Source organism: Mya arenaria, chromosome 16 (genome assembly GCF_026914265.1).
Source record: "Mya arenaria isolate MELC-2E11 chromosome 16, ASM2691426v1".
Taxonomy (NCBI): Eukaryota; Metazoa; Mollusca; class Bivalvia; order Myida; family Myidae; genus Mya; species Mya arenaria.
The window spans coordinates 2,418,834-2,443,196 of record NC_069137.1 but is presented as its reverse complement, the minus strand read 5'-3'; the positions used below and the strand labels follow the sequence as shown (position 1 = coordinate 2,443,196).

Sequence of the window (24,363 nt, the reverse complement as noted above, 5' to 3'; positions counted from 1 at the left end):
CGCTCACCCTGTTACCGGAGTCGAGCCACTTTATCGTTACCTATACAGGTGATGGAAGGTGTGTTAAAGACCCGGTAGCTCAGTCGATAGAGCGCGTAACCTGTTTCCGGAGTCGAGCCACTTTACCGTTACTTATACAGGTGATGGAAGGTGTGTAAAAGGCCTGGTAGATCAGTCGATAGAGCTCGTACCCTGTTTCCGGAGTCGAGCCACTTTACCGTTCTCTATACAGGTGATGGAAGGTGTGTAAAAGGCCTGGTAGCTCAGTCGGTAGAGCGCGTAACCTGTTTCTGGAGTCGAGCCACTTTACCGTTACTTATACAGGTGATGAAAGGTGTGTAAAAGGCCTGGTAGCTCAGTCGGTAGAGTGCGTAACCTGTTTCCGGAGTCGAGCCACATTACCGTTACCTATACAGGTGATTGAAGGTGTGTTAAAGACCCGGTATCTCAGTCAGTAGAGTTCTTGCGCTGTTTCCGTGGTCGTGCACCTATCTTTGTTATCAGCAGGCTCGTTCCAAGGAGGGACATAAATGTCCAAATATTACAAATCATTGAACGCTCGTTTGTATGGCTACAAACAAACCTATCGTTAGAAACAATATATACATTTTTTTTATTTATTTCTATTACGGCATATTTGAGTTATTTCCCTGTTCATTTTTGCCTAAATGGACATTTATACTAACAAGAGTACACCGTTGAGCTGTAATTGTGCATTATAAGTTTGTTACTAGTCTGACAATTCCATTCATGCCGAATTATGGATATCTTTTGCATCACGGCCATGCGTTTTTTTAACGGGCCTGAAATTTAAAAAAAAAGCTACGACGGCAATCCATTTTACATTCACTTCAAATAACTGCGCGTCATAACTTTGGCGCCAATAAATATTTTTTGCACGCGCAATTCTAATGGAATATTTTCAAAATTGGTGTTCGTCCTAGCGAAACGGCTTCTTACGTCTGTAAGAGGACATTTTTTGAAAACTCGTACTGTATCTATTGAACAATGGGTATCCTTCACTTGAACGTACTGTAGGGTTTGCCCTACATTGTCAGCCAATCAGGGTCGCTAAATTTTTAAAATGTTTCGTTTCATATTTATGAAGAATCGTTACTTATTTCTGAATACGACTCTTCAGGATTAAGTTAATTGCTATTACTGCGCATGCGCATATAGCCGCGCCTTCTGTTTGCATATGCAAAGTTCAATTTAAGTGTCATCACTGATTTTAGTGACGTCACAATATATTGAATTGATAGACAAGTCTTTATGACAGGCGCACGGCTTAATTTTAAAGCAGATGCAATTTGGGATGGGCTAACATTAAGTCGGTTAGAATTAATTAAGTTATTTCTTCGTAAAAAAGAAACCAAGGTCGCTTCGCTTCCTAAGGTTATTTATTCACGAACAAATTACTTGATAAACTCTAACCTATAGGTATTACTCAATCACCCTGTTTATATTTGGTCAACAGTCTGTATTATATATCTAATGGATTTGTAACACATCTTTGCAAACACATTTCTGAAAATCCTTTGTCGCTAGTTACATAGCTATCTCGTCTAGATGATAGGGCGCATCTTGCTTTTTTAAGTGCATATTTATATCTGACTGTCGTTATTTTGTAATGTCTTAATGAGCGATATTAATTATATCGAAAGTGAAAAACAAGAGAGAAAAATATGTTTACAAAATCAACCAATATTCTGTATAATATGGTGTATGTGTGTGCATGCATTTCAATAGCGAATGGTGAGTTGGAGCTATTTATTTTACATGTTATATATGTTGAAAGTTGTACGTTATATGTTTTTAGTTTATATTATGCAGTTAATAAAACTAACAATGCAATTATATAACATGTCTATTTAAACTTTAAGCAATTAATTTTATGAAGAACGTATGTATTGAATTTGGTGATATTGCAATAAATAATGATTTTTTTATGTTAAGAATTGCTTGGGTAAATGTCTCAAAAAACAAAGAAAAATTATTTTGACAAAAAACAACAACAACATTTTAACATATTGAAAATATTTAAACTATGTGTTTTCTAGTCGGAAGAAAGTCAACCATTATTAGGCGTTCCCACTCGAAGTCGTTAAGCAACAAAATATTTTTACCAAATGTTTGTTTTATAATTTTGTTTCCATGACAACAGCAGCAAACTACACGTGTCTCGTTGGCAACGACGCTCCCCACCCACAGGATTTCAACAGAGTGATTTTCTGTAGACCTCACGAGGTACATTTTACATATTTAAGGCATTTCATATATTTACTAAAGCCTTTATTTAGGAGTACTCTTAGGGGTACATTTTGAGATAATAACGTTATTATTTCATCGGAAAATGGAAAGTTTAAAATACAATAGTGTTATCGATATGTCAAATATCATTCTCATTTTACACACTTCAAGTTTATTTTGGGTATTATTCAGGACATGCGTTTCAAATGTTGCAAATTTACCCGGTATATGTTCTCCATGTGTGTAATCCCATTTCACTAGGTACATGGTTTTTTTAGGTTTGTAAACGGTATTACCGTTTAAAACGTCTTCACTCGATGTTGTTGGTGTATTCGCGTTAACCCGGTACATATTTTCCAGGCGTATCATTTCATTTTAACCGGTATATGTTCTCAAGTTGTGTTATCTTGTTTTACCGAGTACACTTGTTTCACTTGTATCACAGCATTTCATCCGGTATGTGTTTTCAAGTTGAGTTATCTCGTTTTATCAAGTACACTTGTTTCAATAGTATCACCCCATTTCACCCGGTATATGTTTTCAAGTTGAGTAATCGCGTTACACTGAGAACACTAAGGGCGTTTTTGTTGGTTATAAACTGTTTTCCGTTTATGTCGGTGTCATGAACTGTGCATTTGTTGTAACAGTTTCAAATAAAACCCAAACCAGTTTTATCGTTTTTTTAACGAAAACCGAAACCGGTTTTCGAAACTATCGAAACCCCTACCGGAGGCGGTTTCATCGGTTCGTTCCATCCGAAAACTAGTTTACTTTGAAACCAAAATGGCGGAAAGTGATCAATCACCTTTGCTAAATCTCACTCCTTTTGATAACGATGCCTTTCAATGGGCAAATGAGCTAAATGATAAAGGTTTTATCTATAATTAGAAATAATGGCTACATGCAGTAGCTCCACCATGTTGTTTAAAGTGTACACAAAACCATTTATTTGTTACTTCAAGCCAAACTATCAAAACCGAGTTCGAAACTGCTGAAACCATTGACACCAAAACTGAAACTGGTTTGGTATCAACAAAAACGCCCTTAATTCAGTTGTATCATCCAATTTTACCCGGTTTATTTTTTAAATGTGTTTTATCTCATTTTACCGAGCACACTTGTTTAAGTTGTATCATCCAATTTTACCCGGTATATATTTTCATGATGTTTTTTTTCTTCTCATTTTATAGGGTACACATGTTTCAGATATATCATTTTATTCAACCTTATAAACGTTTTTTTAATGCGGAATATGATGTCATTTAACCCGGTACGTGTTTTCAAGGTGTGTTATCTGGAGGAATACGTGACACCTGCGGGGCTTATCAGATACAATGCTGGGTGCAAGAACGAGATACATATAACGCAAGGAAATGTAAGAATATTTAATATCCAAATATTGTAGGTATTTTAACTAACACTAAGAAATTGCTTTTAATGTGATGCTATGTTCAATGGTTTAGTAAAAATCTTGTATATGGCTCTAATGCAACCTAATCGGGCATTTTGATAGGTCTACAGTCTTTGTTTTGCCTTACATTAAAATACACAACTGAATTTCGGATTGTCAATAAGTTTTTGTGTGTTTTTTCAATGTTATATACAGTTATTATTGTCATGGCAATATAAATCCCATTTGTGAATGCACTGGCATATATAGGATTGCAAGAACATTAAAGATCCAACACCCAACCTTCACGTATACAGTCACTGACATTGTACACATTGGTGAATACACTTACATATTTAAGGATTGCCATGACACGACATTCTCATCACCAAACATCCTTGTATGCAGTCACTGACATTGTACACATTGGTTAATATACTGGCATATACTAGGATTACCATAGCATTAAAATCACGTCATCCAGCCTTCCTGTATGCAGTCACTAATATTCTACGCATTGGTTGATATACTGGCATATACTAGGATTACCATAGCATCAAAATCACGTCATCCAGCCTTCTTGTATGCAGTCACTGATATTGTACACATTGGTTAATACACGGGCATACTTCAGTATTACGATGACATTCAATATTTATCACCCTGCCTTCTCATATGCAATCACTGACATTCTACACATTGGTGAATACACTGGCATATTTCAGGAGTGCCATGACACGACAGTCTCATCACCAAATATCCTTGTATGCAGTCACTGTTGCCGCGGTGATCTGTGTGCATCTTCTATGTGCGGAAATACTGGTACGCATGCGTAGTGAACATATTCAGGTATCATACGCATAACTAATGTTTTACAATATCCCGATGAAACTCACACTGTAAAACCAGCTAGCTTGCATTGTACTCTTATTGACCAGTCTAACGTGTATTAAGCGATTTTCGTTGAGAGTGAATACACATGTAAAAGAAATAAGAATGCATGATTATTTCACCAATACCATTTTGATTAATCATAAATGAGCCGGTTATGTGCCGAAATAGCAACATCAGATTACAAACCATTAGATTCTCTGCATGTTGTCCTATCAATTTCGGACCACCGTGATTTTGTGTCCATATATGTGCCCAAATCTGTTTGAGTTTGCTGTCCAAGTATGTGCCCAAATGATGACATAAGGTTACATACAGCTTAATTCCCTGTAGGTTATACTATCAATCCCGGACCAGTGTGATTTCACTATCCGATAGTGTGCCTAAAACATTACATTACATCCTACTTACGTCCTTGCAAGTTCAGGCGCGTAGGAAGGAAATTGACATTGGGGCCGCGGAAGAGGTGGGCTCGGGGGTTGTGTCCCCTAGCGTCAAGATTTTCATTCAATTTTAAGCATTGAAAAACTCGATTTCCAGTGAGTTCAGGTTTTATTTTCATGTCTTTAACTAAACCTTTTTCGGTTAAAATAGTTGATAGATATAAAAACTATTATCGTTTAGTAGCATTTATTCATATTTGCGCAGTCTCACAATGAATGTTAAATAACAAATTAGCGCACATTACCTCTTTATAGTGAAGCCACGAGTAACTTTGGAACCATTGGGAGTTTAATGCCATGTGTTCAGTTTTTTAGTGCCAAAAGATCTCTTTGGAAATCAAAACTTTTAGGCTGATTTGGAACGTCCATTTTCAAGTCAAACTTTAATGTGACGAGTTTGAAATAATACAGTAACATATTTCTGTCTATTTAATGACAATTCTATTTTAACAAGTAATTTCAATTATCACAATGAACTACAGTTTTTGAAAGATCACAAACGATACAAATAATTATTGTCTTGTTGCCTCTTCTTCCTCTTACCCGTCTTTAATAATCCGCCGACTGTTTTCACGCCATTCACACGCCAATTAGCTAGATGGTCACAGGTTTAATTATGACATGGTAACCTGTTTATACAATATCGTGTCAGACTGGTATTGATCTATATGCGCGTAGCTTTATTAAAAATACGATTATTAAGAAAATCGGTATCAAAAATTCGCGGCCCCATTGCCGTTACTAGCCAGAATATTGGGGCCGCGGGCGCGGCCCCTGCGGCCCCTGCGGCCCCAGCTCCTACGCGCCTGAAGTTATGCTATCAATTTCTGACAAGTGTGTGTTTCCTGATCGATTATATGCCCAAATGGTCAACATGCGGTCCACACCACATGACCTCGCTGTGTGACCCGAATAATCAACATTAGGTTACATACCACTACATACTCTGTGTAATTTTATTCGCCGATAATCCGCCCATTTAATAACATAAGGTTACATACTACTAACATTTCTGTTTGCTTTTCCTGTCTAATTATGTGCCAAATTGATAACATACAATTTACATACCACTAATTTCTTTGTGTTATTTTCCTGTCCAAATATGTGTCCAAAAAATCAACATAAGGTTACATACCACTTACTTCTGTGTGTGGTTTTCCTGTCCGGGCATGTGCCCAAATAGCCTAACTTAAGGTTACATACCATTTTCTTCTCTGTGTGATTTTCCTGAACGAGTTTGTGCCAAAATAATCATCACAAGGTTACATACCACAACCTCTCTGTGTGATTTTCCGGTCCGAGTATGTGCCCAAATAATCAACATAAGGTTACATAACACTTACTTCTCTGTGTGATTTTTCTGTTCGAGTATGTGCCGAAATAATCAACATAAGGTTACATACCACTAATTTCCCTGCAGGTTATCCTATCAATACCGGACCAGTTTGTTATTCCTGCCCGTATCCAATTGATCAGTCGGACCTGTGTGACACGATAAGGATTTGCAACCGGAATGAGGTAAGGACTTTGCTTTGCAGTATTCAAAGTTTATTAGTTGGACTCCATACCCTAGGCCTTAAAATACTTTTAGTTAAGGTTACCCGAACCTGCCTTCGGATGAGGCACCGACCAAACCGAGTTCAAAATATTGATAGGCCTTAAATTCTTTAAGTTTAGGATACCCAAATCTTCCTTCGATAGAGGCACCGATCATACCGATTTCAAAATAGTGACAGGCCTAAAATACTTCATTCTCACTAAACTTCAATAGCTTAAGGGATAAATACAACCTTAATTCAACTGTCTACTTGTGTAAATTGCCGGCATTATATTTTGTTGTATAGTATCAGCGTATTTTGATAGTTTAAGTAATTTTCAATTATCTTTTGAAAAGACAATACGTTACAATTTTGCACATTTTATCACTGTTTTTAAAGTTGTATTTTATTCATAATATTTTCAGAAATGAGATAATCTAGTAAGATCAAAATGTGTCAAACTGGGCTGTGACGAACAGTATCCATGCTTCTTATAATATTTTCAGAAATGTGGTTTTTTCGTGAATCAAGATGGAAGATTTGAAGTAAAGTGTATGCCAGACAGCGTGAGTAGCTGGATGTCTGACTTAAATAAAACTATTTTGAAATTAGGATAACATTTCCGGGGTAAAACATTTGCCATCAAAAATTGTCTAATATTATTTTTTTTTATTATCTTCAAAGTAATTTAAATAAGAACCAACACTCGAAAGTTTTTTAACTTTACATTCCACTTTAAAATATCGTTTATCATATCAGTAAAAAATCAGAAGTTTATTTTTACAAGGACATTGATTTCTTTCATGTTGTCATAGTCCTGTAATCAAGCAATGACTACAAGTAGCTGTGCGCGTTGCTGCGATTCGCAGTTGTGTAACAGCGCCTGTGACAACCCGAACGCGACAAACATACCTACATCAGGTACGAGAAAAACATAACTACAAACATTAAGAGACAAACAAAGCTAAACAAGTAAAGAGAAAAACATAGCTACACAAGGTAAGAGATAAACATAGCTATGCAAGGGTAGTGACAAACATAGCTTCACATGGTAAAATATAAACATAGCTACACAAGGTAAGAGACAAACATAGCTTCACATGGTAAAATATAAACATAGCTACACAAGGTAAGAGACAAACATAGCTACACAAGGTAAGAGGCAAACATAGCTGCACAAGGTAACAGACAAACATAGCTACACAAGGTAAGAGACAAACATAGCTGCACAAGGTAAGAGACAAACAAAGCTGCACAAGGTAACAGACAAACATAGCTGCACAAGGTAACAGACAAACATAGCTGCACAAGGTAAGAGACAAACATAGCTGCACAAGGTAAGAGACAAACATAGCTGCACAAGGTAACAGACAAACATAGCTACACAAGGTAAGAGACAAACATAGCTACACAAGGTAACAGACAAACATAGCTACACAAGGTAACAGACAAACATAGCTACACAAGGTAAGAGACAAACATAGCTACACAAGGTAAGAGACAAACATAGCTGCACAAGGTAAGAGACAAACATAGCTGCACAAGGTAACAGACAAACATAGCTGCACAAGGTAAGAGACAAACATAGCTACACAAGGTAAGAGACAAACATAGCTGCACAAGGTAACAGACAAACATAGCTACACAAGGTAAGACACAAACATAGCTACACAAGGTACGACACAAACACAGCTACACAAGGTAAGAGACAAACATAGTTACACAAGGTACGAGACAAACATAGCTACACAAGGTAAGATACAAACATAGCTACACAAGGTAAGACACAAACATAGATACACAAGGTAAGAGACAAACACAGCTACACAAGGTAAGACACAAACATAGATACACAAGGTAAGAGACAAACATAGATACACAAGGTAAGAGACAAACATAGATACACTAGGTAAGAGACAAACATAGCTACACAAGGTAAGAGACAAACATAGATACACAAGGTAAGACACAAACATAGCTACACAAGGTAAGATACAAACATAGCTACACAAGGTAAGAGACAAACATAGATACACAAGGTAAGACACAAACATAGCTACACAAGGTACGAGACAAACATAGATACACAAGGTAAGACACAAACATAGATACACAAGGTAAGAGACAAACATAGATACACAAGGTAAGATACAAACATAGATACACAAGGTAAGATACAAACATAGATACACAAGGTAAGAGACAAACATAGATACACAAGGTAAGAGACAAACATAGATACACAAGGTAAGATACAAACATAGATACACAAGGTAAGAGACAAACATAGCTACACAAGGTACGAGACAAACATAGCTACACAAGGTAAGAGACAAACATAGCTTCACAAGGTAAGAGGCAAACACAGCTTCACAAGGTAAGAGACAAATATAGCTACACAAGGTACGAGAAAAACATAGCTACACAAGGTAAGAGACAAACACAGCTACACAAGGTAAGAGGCAAACACAGCTTCACAAGAAAAGAGACAAACATAGCTTCACAAGGTAAGAGACAAACACAGCTTCACAAGGTAAGAGGCAAACATAGCCAAAAAAGTTTAGAGACAAACATAGCTTCACAAGGTAAGAGACTAACATGGCTACACAAGGTCAGAGGCAAACATAGCTACACAAGGTACGAGAAAAACATAGCTACAAAAGGTAAGAGACAAACACAGCTTCACAAGAAAAGAGACAAACATAGCTATACAAGGTAAGAGACAAACACAGCTTCACAAGAAAAGAGACAAACACAACTTCACTAGGTAAGAGGCAAACATAGCCAGAAAAGTTTAGAGACAAACATAGCTACACAGGGTACGAGACAAACATAGCTACACAAGTAAAGAGACAAACATAGCTTCACAAGGTACGAGACAAACATAGCTTCACAAGGTAAGATACAAACATAGCTACACAAGGTACGAGACAAACATAGCTACACAAAGTACGATACAAACATTGCTACACAAGGTACGAGACAAACATAGCTACACAAGGTAAGAGACAAACATAGCTACACAAGGTACGAGAAAAACATAGCTACACAAGGTACGAGACAAACATAGATACACAAGGTACGAGACAAATATATATACACAAGGTACGAGACAAACATAGCTACACAAGGTACGAGACAAACATAGCTACACAAGGTAAGAGACAAACATAGCTACACAAGGTACGACACAAACATAGATACACAAGGTACGAGACAAACATAGCTACACAAGGTAAGATACAAACATAGCTACACAAGGTAAGAGACAAACATAGCTTCACAAGGTAAGAGACAAACATAGCTACACAAGGTACGAGACAAACATAGCTACACAAGGTACGAGACAAACATAGCTACACAAGGTAAGAGACAAACATAGCTACACAAGGTAAGAGACAAACATAGCTACACAAGGTACGAGACAGACATAGCTACACAAGGTAAGATACAAACATAGATACACAAGGTAAGATACAAACATAGATACACAAGGTAAGATACAAACATAGATACACAAGGTAAGAGACAAACATAGCTACACAAGGTAAGAGACAAACATAGCTACACAAGGTAAGAGACAAACATAGCTACACAAGGTAAGAGACAAACATAGATACACAAGGTAAGATACAAACATAGCTACACAAGGTAAGATACAAACATAGCTACACAAGGTAAGAGACAAACATAGAACACACAGTGTACGAGACAAACATAGCTACACAAGGTAAGATACAAACAAAGATACACTAGGTAAGAGACAAACATAGAACACACAGTGTACGAGACAAACATAGCTACACAAGGTAAGATACAAACATAGCTACACAAGGTAAGAGACAAACATAGCTACACAAGGTACGACACAAACATAGATACACAAGGTACGAGACAAACATAGCTACACAAGGTAAGATACAAACATAGCTACACAAGGTAAGAGACAAACATAGCTACACAAGGTAAGAGACAAACATAGCTACACAAGGTAAGAGACAAACATAGCTACACAAGGTAAGAGACAAACATAGCTACACAAGGTAAGAGACAAACATAGCTACACAAGGTAAGAGACAAACATAGCTACACAAGGTAAGAGACAAACATAGATACACAAGGTAAGAGACAAACATAGCTACACAAGGTACGAGACAAACATAGCTACACAAGGTAAGATACAAACATAGATACACAAGGTAAGATACAAACATAGATACACAAGGTAAGATACAAACATAGCTACACAAGGTACGAGACAAACATAGATACACAAGGTAAGATACAAACATAGCTACACAAGGTAAGGGACAAACATAGCTACACAAGGTACGAGACAGACATAGCTACACAAGGTACGAGGCAAACATAGCTACACAAGGTAAGTGACAAACATAGCTACACAAGGTAAGAGACAAACATAGCTACACAAGGTAAGATACAAACATAGATACACAAGGTAAGAGACAAACATAGCTACACAAGGTAAGAGACAAACATAGCTACACAAGGTAAGAGACAAACATAGATACACAAGGTAAGATACAAACATAGATACACAAGGTAAGAGACAAACATAGCTACACAAGGTACGAGACAAACATAGCTACACAAGGTACGAGGCAAACATAGCTACACAAGGTAAGAGACAAACATAGATACACAAGGTAAGATACAAACATAGATACACAAGGTAAGAGACAAACATAGCTACACAAGGTAAGAGACAAACATAGCTACACAAGGTAAGAGACAAACATAGATACACAAGGTAAGATACAAACATAGATACACAAGGTAAGAGACAAACATAGCTACACAAGGTACGAGACAAACATAGCTACACAAGGTACGAGGCAAACATAGCTACACAAGGTAAGAGACAAACATAGCTACACAAGGTAAGAGACAAACATAGCTACACAAGGTAAGAGACAAACATAGCTACACAAGGTAAGATACAAACAAAGATACACTAGGTAAGAGACAAACATAGAACACACAGTGTACGAGACAAACATAGCTACACAAGGTAAGATACAAACATAGCTACACAAGGTAAGAGAAAAACATAGCTATACTTTCTCTGACGATAACATTCCATTTATAATATTTTAGTTATCCTTGTGGGGGTTTTCTATTGAAAATTTAAACATTCACACGGGACGATTATCTTGAAAATGACGTCACTTAAATGACTTCGGGACGTTATTTTTATCACGTGATTTAACACAAATAACATGATATTCAGAATTTGTATTGACGATTTAACAATAATGACCAAGGGAGGTCGGGCCAACGGGGATCGACTGTTGCCATGTTTTAAATTGTCATCATTACGAGCATATCATGCTTTTGTTCAGCATGGCTTGAATTAATATTGATCTTAATTGGATATATGAACGATGTAGCTAATCGGATTACTTGTAACTAGTAACTGATCAATAGAGTAAATGAAGTCAATGATGCTCAGTACGCTATCTGGCACAGAGAAGCAATGCTTACTTTAGATGATCCTTCTTATGTTCTGATATCGTCTTATAGCTTAGCCCTCGACGTTGATGCCTTATTTGGCCATTTTTTTCATTTTTTAAATTGATGTTACGCACATGCGTAAATCGTAACGCTGGCTACGCCCCTGCATATCATATCGTCTTCAACTTTCAGCATGTTATGACACTCCAGAATGTCTGAACCTTCTGATATCATTCCACGCCAACAATAAGGACTTGTGTTCAGAGCCGAAAATGCAACACTTCTGTAACGACTCCTGTGGGTTGTGTCCAACAACTACCGCTGCTCCCACCACGCGTAAGTGACGTCATATATTAGTGACGTAATATAATAATATTAAGTTGCTTTCCTTGAAAATGCGTATTATTCAACACTTCTCTAGCATCGCTATGAGCTGTGTCTCACAATGACCGCTGCTTCCACCATGCGTAAGTGACGTCATACATATATATGTGTCGTCATACTATATATTCAACTTGTTTGTATGTTTAAAATAATGTCTTAAAGATTTTTGCGTAGTATTGAACACTTATGTAGCATCGCTTTTGAGATGTGTCCAACAACTACCGCTGTTCCAACCAATCGTTAGTGACGTCATATTTATATATATGTATGTGACGTTATACGATATATTCAACTTGTGTTTTTATTTTAAGTGAACGTTTTAAAGATGTTTATTATTCAACACTTCCGTTACCTCGCTTCTGAGCTGACACCTGCCGTCGCAACAAACACGCGCGTATTTCATGTATGACGTCATATCATTTCCAGCACACCCTTGTACCCCTAATCCTTGTCAGAACGGGGGAACGTGTTCAATCGGAACCGGAAACGGAAACGGAAGTGTGTTCATTTGTACCTGCCGGATAGGCTTCTCGGGAGACATGTGTGACAGAGGTTAGTTCTGGTAAACCTCGTTTCGTGGTACACCCATGTTGTTTGTCAATATGAATATGAAATAAATTATATCCACGTTTCGTCCAATGACTTTTTTATGATTAGTCATTTATGAAATTAGTATTGAAAACAGAATGTCGTTATTAAAAGTTAGAGAGTTCATTGACAATTTGTGTTCTAAATCCTATTAACAAGTTCAATTAACTATCTCAAAGAGAGGCTGTTTTCGAACTTTGGAACCTATCAGTGTTTCCTTGAAAAGGACCGCCTTTTATCAACATGTTATGAAAGATGCACTTTTACGCCCAATTAAGATTTACCACAATTAAAACAATTGTTTTAGTATACCAAAAATTATGAATAAATGTCGAAAACACTGTTTTTTATGAAGGATACCGAGTTTTATTTAAAATAAAGGTGCAGAAAACACTGTATTTCTACCTAATATGGGACGATAGCAGATCGCAGGAAATCGTTTAGAACTCACCAATCATTTAATATGTGTGCGTTTCAGCTATTAAAATCACGGTAACAATCTTGTTATCAGTATTTTATATTTTCCATAGATGCATTATTAAGGAAGAAGTTAAAGGTTTATCGCTCAAAACCTATGTTTGTTATTCATGTGTTTGTATTGATTTTGAAGAAGAGTCTCAATTTAATTATTTATGCTTCTCATTTCCCCTATAGTTGACCTGTGCTTCTACCAGCCCTGTAAACACGGTACGTGCAGTCTACGTCCGGTCCAGGGATTCAGCTGTACCTGCGATCCAGGATTTACAGGCATCCTTTGTGACACCGTCGGTAAGCCATTCCGAACTTTTTATCGTCGGCTACGTTAAAGTGACGTTTTTTTTTTGTTTTTGGACCAAAAGTTAGTTTTCCCGTTTTTTATCATTATTTTTCTCTATGATATCGAAATTGCAGAAAACATACAGTTAAATCATAAAGCTGTATTTTAGTTTTAGTGGGGTTCGAACCTACGGCGGTATTATACATGTTAACAAACATAGATTTAAAGTGATACACCTTGTACTACTAACTAAATAATGTATTTATGGAAAATATTATTTACTGATAACAAGAGTGACCCCGTGTATTAAATAGCTGAAAACGCAATAATATTTAATGATTGGTAAGTGCTAAAATATTTAGAATTATTATTTAAAGTATCGGATTACTTGTTTTAACATCTGACCAATATAATGAACGAAGTCAATGATGTACGACCATATGATTAAGTTAAGTTGAATACGGTTTAGCACCCTGAATGTTTTTCTAACTAAATACACTGCCTTTTAATATTTGATCTTACAGAAACCCCTTGTTCAAGCAACCCGTGCTTACGGGGTCAATGCTTTAACCAGGGTACATCATACACTTGCCACTGTGACGTCTACTACGCCGGACAGAATTGTGACGTTCGTAAGTGTGTATTATCTCTTATTAGCCCTTATTTTTTCTTAAGCAAAGATATACAGTCTATGTATTCAGATATATTTTGAGTCGATAATGACGGCGCCCTTCGCTTTTGCTTTTCAAATTCATTCACTCCAATACTTTAAGAAATTTAAATGAAATTTGGAACACATATGGCAAAGGTAAAGCGCAATACTCTTTTTTTCCATCTTATATAGTTACGCAATCGGCGTATTCTGTGCTTTGTTCCACTTTAGATGGGTAATAAACGGTAAAGTTATCTTTGATTATTGTCTTTATTCGAAGCAAAATATTGCCTTCCGATTAAGCATTTATGACGAAATATTAAGTCACTCTCGTTGGCACGATGATGCGCGAAAGTGTAGTCTTGTGTCGTGGGGGAAACCGGAGTACACGGAGAAAACCTACTTGTCCGTCTTGAAGACCACTAACCAAACGCACATGCGCCCAGGCCGGGAATCGAACCCGTGTCTGATTTAAACATATATTATTGCATTTTTTCTTTCAACATGATCGGTATTTACAACAATGATACAGAGTATTCAAAACGCAAATGGGTTGGACACAAGTTCTAACAACATTAGTAACGTCTTTCCCATGGTTGAACCCGGGTCGCCTTGGTGAGATGCGAATGCGCTAACCATTGCGGTAACCGGACAACCTAAAATATTTTAAGGACATTGTTCATTCTTTATTCAGTTATTCAGGACTGCAAGGCGATAAAAGATTACAATATATCAAGTACAAGTCATGACGACATCTACTTCATTTCACTTTACGGAGGTGACGTTAGCCTCAATGTCAGATGTGATACGACGACAGCAGGAGGAGGATGGACGGTAATTTTCTTAATGACGTCATTGTTTTGATAATTTAGTTGCCACCATTTGTAAGATATATTACTTGAGGATCACATGTAAGTGGATTTAATATACAGGCGAAATCCGTTGGCTCAAATCGCTTGGGTCGAATTTCTCGTTGGCTCTCACTGATTTGAAGGACCGATTTTTTATACTGAATGTATACGTAAGCCTGGCTCTAATTTTCCGAGGCTCGGGGGTACTGGGAGTTCGAGCCAACGGGGTTCTATTGTATTAGGTCTCCAAGTTTAATCAATTTATTTAAGTTCTTACTGGCCCAGCTGAGTCTAACACGATTCGGATTGCTTTAACTGAAACATGTATGTAGAAGTTTAGGGTGAGGTCCAGGGATGTAGCTAGCCTTCCATTTATGTGGATTCATAAACGGCTCGAGGGGTTCCGGAATCATGCCCCTCGGAAAAGTTTAAAATCCATAGTGCAACCTGGAGCATTCTGGGCGTTCTGAGATCCTCTGATAGGTACTGGAAAATGAACCGTTTTAAGATCATTTAGTCAAGTACGCATACTGCAACTTTGACATATTTCTATAAAAACTATTGTCAGAATCATCTTAATCCAGTCGCATACTCGGGTATAGGCAGCTACGCGTCTGAGGTCAACTGGTAACCTCCCCACACATACCGTCGACGTTCAATGTTGATTTATTAGTGCCACTGAGCAACAACACACATATTTGTTACTCTCTTTGAATGTATGTTAAGAATGTGTGATAGAATATGTATTATATCAAAGTTCAGCTACTGGGCTTGTCCATGAAGCTCCATTTATATTACATGTATACTCTTACCTTATGACGCAAGTGTATTTGAAAACATGCAATAATGATGTAAATATCGTATATCTTTTATTATCAACTATCAATTATATTCTCAGTGCAAATATCCTTTACCATATCGGTAGATATACATGCAGAGAGAAAAATATTTCCGTCAAATAATACAGTTATCGGTACGGAAATAACGGTGATTACCAGATATTATTCTGTTTTCTTATGATAAAATAAAGGCCTGTGTCAAAAATGTCCTGATGAGTGTATGTTAAGATTTTTTTGTAATTTCATTTGTTTACATTTCTATTTATAGGAACTAATGGACCGTACAGACGGTCGCCTTCACTTTCCATCGATGACAATGAGCGATTACGCGGATGGATTTGGGAGCGTACGGAACGAATTTTGGATTGGTAAATTTTATGATGCACTCTTACTCCAAAACAGAATAACCACATTTAATACAATTGTTTAATTATTCCCAAAAGATTGAATAAATGTCAAAAGCAATGGTTCTGATGAGGGATACTGAGTTTAATTTGAAAGAAAGGTGCAGAAAACACGGTGTTTCTACCATATGAAATGATAGTAAATCAGAATAAATCTTTTAGCATTCATCAATCACTTAATATTTTTGCATTTTAAACTATGTAGTAAATACACGGTCATAATCTTGTTATTGGTAATATATATTTTCCGAAAGTGCATTGTTAAGTAAGTAGTTTAAGGTTTATCACTCAAGGTATGTTTGTTAAGTATGTGTTTGTATTGATTTTGAATAAGAGAGGCACAATTGTTCATAACCCCTTCACACCAAGCCACAATCCCACTACGTTCTAAACAATCTGGTCCATCAGTACCTATCTGGCAGAACGGAGTCAGAACTAGGTCTACGAACCGTCTCCGTGGCCTTGTGGTTAAGGCGTCCGCCTATGGAGCGGGAGGTCGTGGGTTCGATCCCGGGCCGCGTCATACCGAAAAACGTTAAAAGCTGGTACAAGTAGATCCCTTGCCTGGCACTCGGCATTTAAAGGGTAGAGCTTGGAAAAGTGGTGTACTCAGTACTGGTTCAACCCAGGAAAGGTGTATCCCGTGTATCGGTGCTTTGCACAGAGCACGTTAAAGAACCAAGAGGTCTCTTCGCACCCGGATCTCTTGTATCTCACTCTGTTTCTTCAAGTCTTCCGATGTCTGAATTTGACTGCAAAGTGCTGTCACTTCAATCTCATGTCACTTATGGCATTTAAACACAATTTAAGTAGTGATGGCGTCACGGCGGGGTCAAGCAATAATGCAGCCAATGGGCGCGGGCAGACCTTGATAAACTCAAATAAACAAACAAACACTAGGTCAACGTAGAAGGAACGCAGTAGACACCGACTAGGATGTGGCATGGTCTTTATGTTGAAGGACGTGAGCGGACTATATTTACACCTCAACATCCATTCCTTAAATGAACTGCCTTTCGGCAATTGCGTTCATCAATCGATGAACGCAACATCTTCGGATATGTTCGGATCGTAATTCATTGCATAACAATATACATGAAAGCTATTGATTTTGTTATTGGTTGTATTGTGTCTGCAGGTCCCGTAAAATATTGATCAACATTTTAGAAAGTGTTAGTTTATTATATTTTAAATATAATGGTACCAAAAGTGTTTCAATTTTACGTTTTAAAGTGATTTCAAGTGGTTGATCTTTTCCCGCGTTATTGTGACGTCATTTGAAAAAAAAATGTTTCCGGTTATAGTCGGGGTATGAACGCAATCGGGTTGGTCAAAGTACGCGTGGAGTCCTTCGGACTCCACACACATTGACCAACCCAATTGCGTTCATACCCCGATAATGACATCAACCCCGCAGTTCATTCCTTAATTGAACTTGTTTAAAATATGTTGTGATGACTTGATTGACGTAGTAAGAAGTTAATAACAACGTATTAACGACGGCATGGACGTAGTGACGCCGTAACTAAAACCTAGAAGAAACTTGAAAGACGTAGTGTAAATGTGGTGCTGAATGGGAAATATTGATAATCGCCCTCCAGGCTCATGCAAAAAAACCCAGATAACCTCAGACAAATAACTGGTCCAATATGAAATATTTTATAACATTATAATATAAACGAACATGAAAAACTTGGTCGGCACCTATTGTTTAGATAGGATCGGGTAGACAGATCATAATATTTAACGACTGAATGATATCTTAAATACTTCATTTTTATGACTTGATTGAAAAAATACAACATACGTATTAGTTAAAAACAAGTTACCAGTTTTGTTTTCAATTTAACTCTTAACATTTGAGGAAATCGACTTAAGTTAAAACATAATAAGCTTTATCAATACCGGCCCAGAGAAAGCTGACTAGTCAGTCTGCAGTGTGTGTATACCACGTGATAAATTGCGTCATAAATGCTACGTCGGAAGGCAATATATTGATTTGTAGAAAGGACTTTGAACAAAGATAACTTCACTATTTCTTCACCATTTTAAATGAAACAAAGCGCAGTCTACGCCGCTTACAGAGCACCATCTCCGGTCTTTTACCCGAATTTGATTGCGTAAAACATCTCGACAAACCATTTCACAATACGGCCGTCTGATGGAGCACTGTCAAAGCATTATTTCGGAAACATGTTTGTCAAAGTGTTTGATGAAACTAATGACCTCCTCAAATATCGGAAATGCGGGGCTCTTTAGACTGGCATAGACTGCCATTTGTTTCATTTAAAATGGTGTTGTAAATGAAAAGTTATCTTTGATTTAAGTCTTCATTTTAAGCAATGTTTTGCCTTCCGACGTAGCATATATGACTAATATATCACTTGGTATATACACACTGTGACTAGTCTGTCTGAGTTGAAGGTCAAATTTATTATTTCAGGTCTTGAAGCAATGCACAAGCTCACTAGCGATGGTCGTCACTACCAGCTAAGAGTAGAGCTAGTTAATGCGACTGGGAAGATGTTGTACCAGGTATACGATGATTTTGCGGTTGGAGCACATCCCTATTATACATTGCATGTCGGGGCCAACAGGGGAACGGCTGGTACGTATTAAAGTGCAAAATAGGTTTTAAATAGTATGAAAAATAATGTATATCACTCATGTTCTATTCCATCTTAATCCAGAAAGAGCGTGCGAGCATTGACGCAATTTGTTACGTTCTTCAGATCCGTAAAATTAATGTTTTCTTTATATATTTCTCCCGCCTCAGATAAGTAAATCCAACAATTGAACCTTGTCTTTTGGCAATATTTAAAACTATTTAAAGATCGATTTGACTATTAACATTATCAAGATCACTGCGCGCATATCCATTACAACCACGAATTATCGCATATCCATATTCATACATTTTCACTACGCACGAAAGAGTTCCAGCAAAATTACATTTTTACTTAATTTTGTTTAACTGAGGTGGGAAAAAAAGCATCTACCATAGCCGCTCGTGTAAGAATGGTTTATCCCGACCCTCGCGCAGGGTGTTTTGCGATCTTACACGATCAGCCTGGGAAGATGCTTATTATCTCATTAATCCACATTAATGGTGGTGGTAGTGGTGTTGATTGTGGTGGTGGGTGGTGGTGGTGTTGTTGATGGTGGTGATGTTGTTGTTGCTGTTGTTATTGGTGGTGGTGATGGTGATGGTTGAGGTGGGGTGGTGGTGTTGAAGGTTGTGGTGATGGTGGCGGTGATCGTGGTGTTGGTGGTGTTTGTGGTGCTGGCGGTGCTGGTGGTGGTGGTGGTGGTGGTAGTGGTGGTTGAAGTGAAGTTTGTGGTAGTGTTCCAGCAGTTCACATACTTAGTGTACATAATGGCTGAGGCTTCTTTTCTTTAGGCCCCGAAATCTATCGTGAAGTTTGTTTTTACATGTATGTCTTGAATTTCCATGCTAGCTGCTGGTGCCAAAAGTGTTTTAACATAATTAATGCACCAGTCAATTGTAACCACGCCCCCCCCCCATGTCCGGGGAATAGCGGGGACTTTGGCTTTCGGTCCAGCCAACCCCGGCTAAAATCCCGAAAAAATGGTAAAATCCCCGCCAAATGCCCCCGCACCACAGGGACCCTAGGTAAGGCCCATTCCCCGCTATATTTGAAGCGACGACAAAACCATCGCATTCACCCGGCACTGCGGGGCCACCTGAAAGGTAAAAACTCGGCCTATTTCCCCGGCTATCCCCGGTATACCCCCGGACCTGGAGGGGGCGTGGCTACAAATGACTGGTGCATAACGGTTCATTTTATTTCTCCCGTAGGTGACAGTCTGAGTGGCCATGACGGTTTTGGCTTTTCTTCCGTCACCCCCTCAATTGACCGAGATGCTAATGAAAACAGCTGTGCCGAATATCTCCATGCTAGCTGGTGGTTCCACAGTTGTGCAGATTCCTGCTTGACATGCAAATATGACGTCCCTGGAACGAATAACTGCCGGTCGATGGCATGGAACTCTGCTGGTTATTGTACGGCCTTAAGAAAGGCAAAAATGATGGTTCGACCAATGTAATGTTGTTTCAATAAAACGCATTTGTGCAATTGATAAACATTTAACTGCACTACTTGTACTTATTGTATATAAACTATATGCATGTTATTCATAGATATTTTCAGTACAAATCAGTTGTATAAAATAAGTGAAAAATGTGTTACATATTTCAATGAATAATGATTACAAACATGTACCCAATTATGGCGTATGGCGACATCTGACCGAGCAAAACAGACACTCAATGTTACAATTTCTTTCCCACTCATTCCCTGGAGTTTTCGTTTATGCATCTTCGATAAACAACCAGGACAAGAATCGCAAGTAATCAAAACATGTGGTTCAAGTGTCATCATTTTATATTTTTGTTCAAATTCTGAATGGTCAATAACTTGACAATCTGATGCATGGTTAGGGCTAAGAACTAATAATTAATAGCTTTCGGTTCTTCTTCAAATATGTGTCCCAAGCAGTTTAATCTGTGGTGCAGGTTGTTGTCCTTGTCATGGCACAGTCTGTTCGTCAATCTGTGCACAGTTTGTTGTCCTTGCCGTGACACAGTCTGTTCTTCGATCTGTGGTGCAGGTTGTTGTACATGCCCTGACACAGTCTGTTCTTCGATCTGTGGCGCAGGTTGTTGCCCATGCCGTGACACAGTCTGTCGTTTGATCTGTGGCGCAGGTTGTTATCCATGCCGTGGCACAGTCTGTTCGTCGATCTGTGGTGCAGGTTGTTGTCCATGCTGTGGCACAGTCTGTTCTTCGATCTGTGGCGCAAGTTGTTGTCCTTGTCGTGGCACAGTCTGTTCTTCAATCTGTGGCGCAGGTTGTTGTCTATTCCGGGCACGGTCTGTTCTTCAATCTGTGGCGCAGGTTGTTGTCAATTCCGTGACACGGTCTGTTCTTCAATTTATGGCGCAGGTTGTTGTCCAATCCATGACACGGTCTGTTCTTCAATCAATGGCGCAGGTTGTTGTCCTTGCCGTGACACAGTCTGCTCTTAAATTTGTGGCACAGGTTGTTGTCCATATCTTCTTCAAGCTGTGGCGCAGGTTGTTTTGACACAATCTGTTTTTCAATATGTGGCACAGGTTGTTGGCAATGCCGTGACATATTCTGTCCTTCAATCTGTGGCGCAGGTTGTTGTCAATGCCCTGACACAGTCTGTGTTTCAAGTCATGGCGATAGTAGTTGTCCATACCGTGACACAGTCTGTTTTTCAATCTGTGGCGCAGGTTGTTGTCCATGCTTAGGCATATTCTGTTCTCCAATCTGTATAATTGGATTAAATTATTTCTGGTGAAAAAATGTCAGATGTACACAAAAAAAACAGCATTTTGTACAAATAAAAATGTTGTTAAGGTCATTGTTTATTCAAATTTGTTTTGTTAAATTTTGCTAATATTAAATAATAATATAGTGTCCGTTTATGCAAACTTGTTATACCTCATATTCATGATACACGCTATCATAAAAATACATTGCTTGGTGTTGAACGACAAAGGATTCTACGCACGGTCGATAATGGACATGGACATATATATATTGGATATACTGCTTAGACACTGTTGAATAACGAATAATTAATGAGGCAGTTTCATTGGTTCCGACATTAAACATACCCGAAAATCTTATTTTCACCTATGCACAGACTCTTAAGTTTCCATCAACGGATTCGTTTTGTTAACGAAGTTTGATGAGGTGATTAGTTTCATCAAACACTTCGACAAACCTGTTTCCAAAATAATGTTTTGAAAGTGCTCCGTCAGACGGCCGTATTTTGAAAAGGTTTGTCGAAGTGTTCTAAGAAACTAAACTTTCAATCAAACTCTGGTAAACGACCGAAGGTGGCGCTCCGTCAGCGGCATAGACTGTGATATTTTCATTTTAAATGGTGAAGAAATAACGAAGTTATCTTGTTTAAAGTCTTCATTTGAAGAAAATTATTGCCTTCCGACTTGGCATTTATGACGCAATTTATCACCTAATGTACACAAACTGTGTATGTCAGAGTTAATATTTGCGATCTACACAAAATGCAGCGATCTCAGCGAGACCGCAGGCCGAGAAAGCTCGCCCTATCTGTGGTCACATGCTATTTTGGGGCGAAAATTAAACCGTGACGGCGTTTGTTTCATTTAATGAGAGTCGGGCGATGGTTAATTGTCGCGGCTTTAGGATATCTTATAAAAAATAAATGGATTGATGTTTGTACAAAAAAAAAACGGAAAGCACCGAGACATGAACGATATAGACTTTTCATTAAAAAATCAACAACATGTTGATATTAAGGTTATTAGAATTACCAAGTTTGTCCGCAGTGTGTAGATCTTTACTAAGATGATCTCGTGTTTTATTCATAATGATTAACAAAAGATTGACATTGAGTTTGCTTGATTAGATGTACGATATTATAAAGAGCATATTAAAGGATGAAATGTAAATGAGATATTTGTTTTTGGATATTGTCAACGAAAAATGTTGTAATTGTGCGCTGAATAGATGTCAATACGATTTGATAGCTGATTACACTTCAAATTCGGATTTAAGACGTAAGATTCTACGGCCTCAAGAAAACAGCACCCTTAACTGTTAATCATAGTTACTTTGCGCATGCGCAGAAGGTAGAGCGAAAAATAAAAAATGGACGAATTTACTGATTCTCGTAAATCGACAACATCCTCTCTACGAACATTTATATTCGTATTCGCCGTCAGATCTGCTCTACATGATATCGAGATGCAGTAAATAGGGTGAATCACTGATTGTGTTTGGCCTACATATATGTGCGGACACCAAAATATTTCGACTAGCAACTTATACAACTTACCTGCGAGGAAAACTGACAGTTCAGCGTAATTTATGGGTATTCAGCTGTAACATGCGATCCCATGCAAGGCCGTTAAAGGAAGTTTGGAAGTATATTACTCCATAGAAATGTGGTAAAACTTTGGAAGTACAAAAACATCCTTTTTTTTAAGAAAACTTCCAAAGTCAAAAGCTTGGAAGTTCATAATATCCAGACCTGGTGTCAATATTACTTTTATGCTCACATTTTCAATGGGTCGTGAAGTAAAATGAAGTTTTAACATATCAATTATTTGATATTAACATACTAATTTAAGATTACTGGAAAAAATTGTATTCGGCGAAACGTAAACTTCCACATTTCAGTGAGAAACCTCCGATATTGATGGTCAGGAATTTTAAACTTTCAAATTCTTAATGGAAGCCCTGCCATAGAAGTAGTATCACGGTATGAAATGTAACGGAAGTAAGTACCATGTTTACTGACAATGAGCTGATAAGAACATATTATACCCGTTAATCGAGAGAATAGTCTTATGATAATACCGTGAATATGTCATGCTATTGTTATTATTGTTCCATGATATTGCCGTCAGAATACAGGACATATGTTCTCCATCCTTGGCAGATACTGCCATAATCATGGAATACTCACGGCATTGTCATGGAATACCACTGAGACATGTTTCCAAATAAACCATTACTCTTACTAAAGTAATTATATAGTCATATATCGTCCGCCAATATTAATCTAAGCCAGTATTCAATATTGATCGTGTCCTTATTTTTAGACATGCCTCAGTGATTCCAATTAGCCTATTGGTCATCTTAATATACATGCCAATCAAAACACTTAATTTCAAATCTTAAATTTAAGTTCAATCTCAGTTGTTTATTGGCCTTTATGCATACATGTATGATACGGTAATTACTGAGAAGAAGTTTTCTTGGGCTCTCTATGCATTCAACACAATTGCATTTGAAATTCAAACAAGCATTTGTTTTTTAAGCTTTTAATCCCTATTCATCAGTTATAATTCATTAACA

At 37.7% G+C, this 24,363-nt stretch overlaps 2 protein-coding genes across 2 annotated transcripts; both read left to right on the top strand.

Moving 5' to 3' along the window:
* Positions 1-1,667: 1,667 nt before the first annotated feature.
* On the top strand, positions 1,668-7,450 carry LOC128222338 (uncharacterized). The gene is made up of 7 exons (XM_052931317.1): positions 1,668-1,755; positions 2,165-2,247; positions 3,536-3,625; positions 4,366-4,462; positions 6,395-6,492; positions 7,019-7,078; positions 7,328-7,450. Exons 1-7 carry the CDS (start codon positions 1,686-1,688, stop codon positions 7,448-7,450), a joined length of 621 nt encoding a protein of 206 aa, XP_052787277.1. The 5' UTR covers positions 1,668-1,685.
* A 4,732-nt stretch (positions 7,451-12,182) lies between these two features.
* Positions 12,183-20,614, top strand: LOC128222337 (microfibril-associated glycoprotein 4-like). The gene is made up of 7 exons (XM_052931316.1): positions 12,183-12,323; positions 12,798-12,923; positions 13,614-13,727; positions 15,063-15,202; positions 16,327-16,426; positions 18,906-19,070; positions 20,283-20,614. Exons 1-7 carry the CDS (start codon positions 12,260-12,262, stop codon positions 20,528-20,530), a joined length of 957 nt encoding a protein of 318 aa, XP_052787276.1. The 5' UTR covers positions 12,183-12,259; the 3' UTR covers positions 20,531-20,614.
* Positions 20,615-24,363: the final 3,749 nt, after the last annotated feature.

Bases quoted from the DNA above. Each gene is read 5' to 3' on its own strand.
- LOC128222338 (XM_052931317.1), top strand. From the start codon at position 1,686: ATGTTTACAAAATCAACCAATATTCTGTATAATATGGTGTATGTGTGT. The intron at 2,248-3,535 runs GTACATTTTACA...CGTGTTTTCAAG, and splicing joins TTTTCTGTAGACCTCACGAG to GTGTGTTATCTGGAGGAATA. The intron at 3,626-4,365 runs GTAAGAATATTT...GGCATATTTCAG, and splicing joins TACATATAACGCAAGGAAAT to GAGTGCCATGACACGACAGT.
- LOC128222337 (XM_052931316.1), top strand. From the start codon at position 12,260: ATGCAACACTTCTGTAACGACTCCTGTGGGTTGTGTCCAACAACTACC. The intron at 13,728-15,062 runs GTAAGCCATTCC...TTCTTTATTCAG, and splicing joins CATCCTTTGTGACACCGTCG to TTATTCAGGACTGCAAGGCG. The intron at 15,203-16,326 runs GTAATTTTCTTA...TTCTATTTATAG, and splicing joins CAGCAGGAGGAGGATGGACG to GAACTAATGGACCGTACAGA.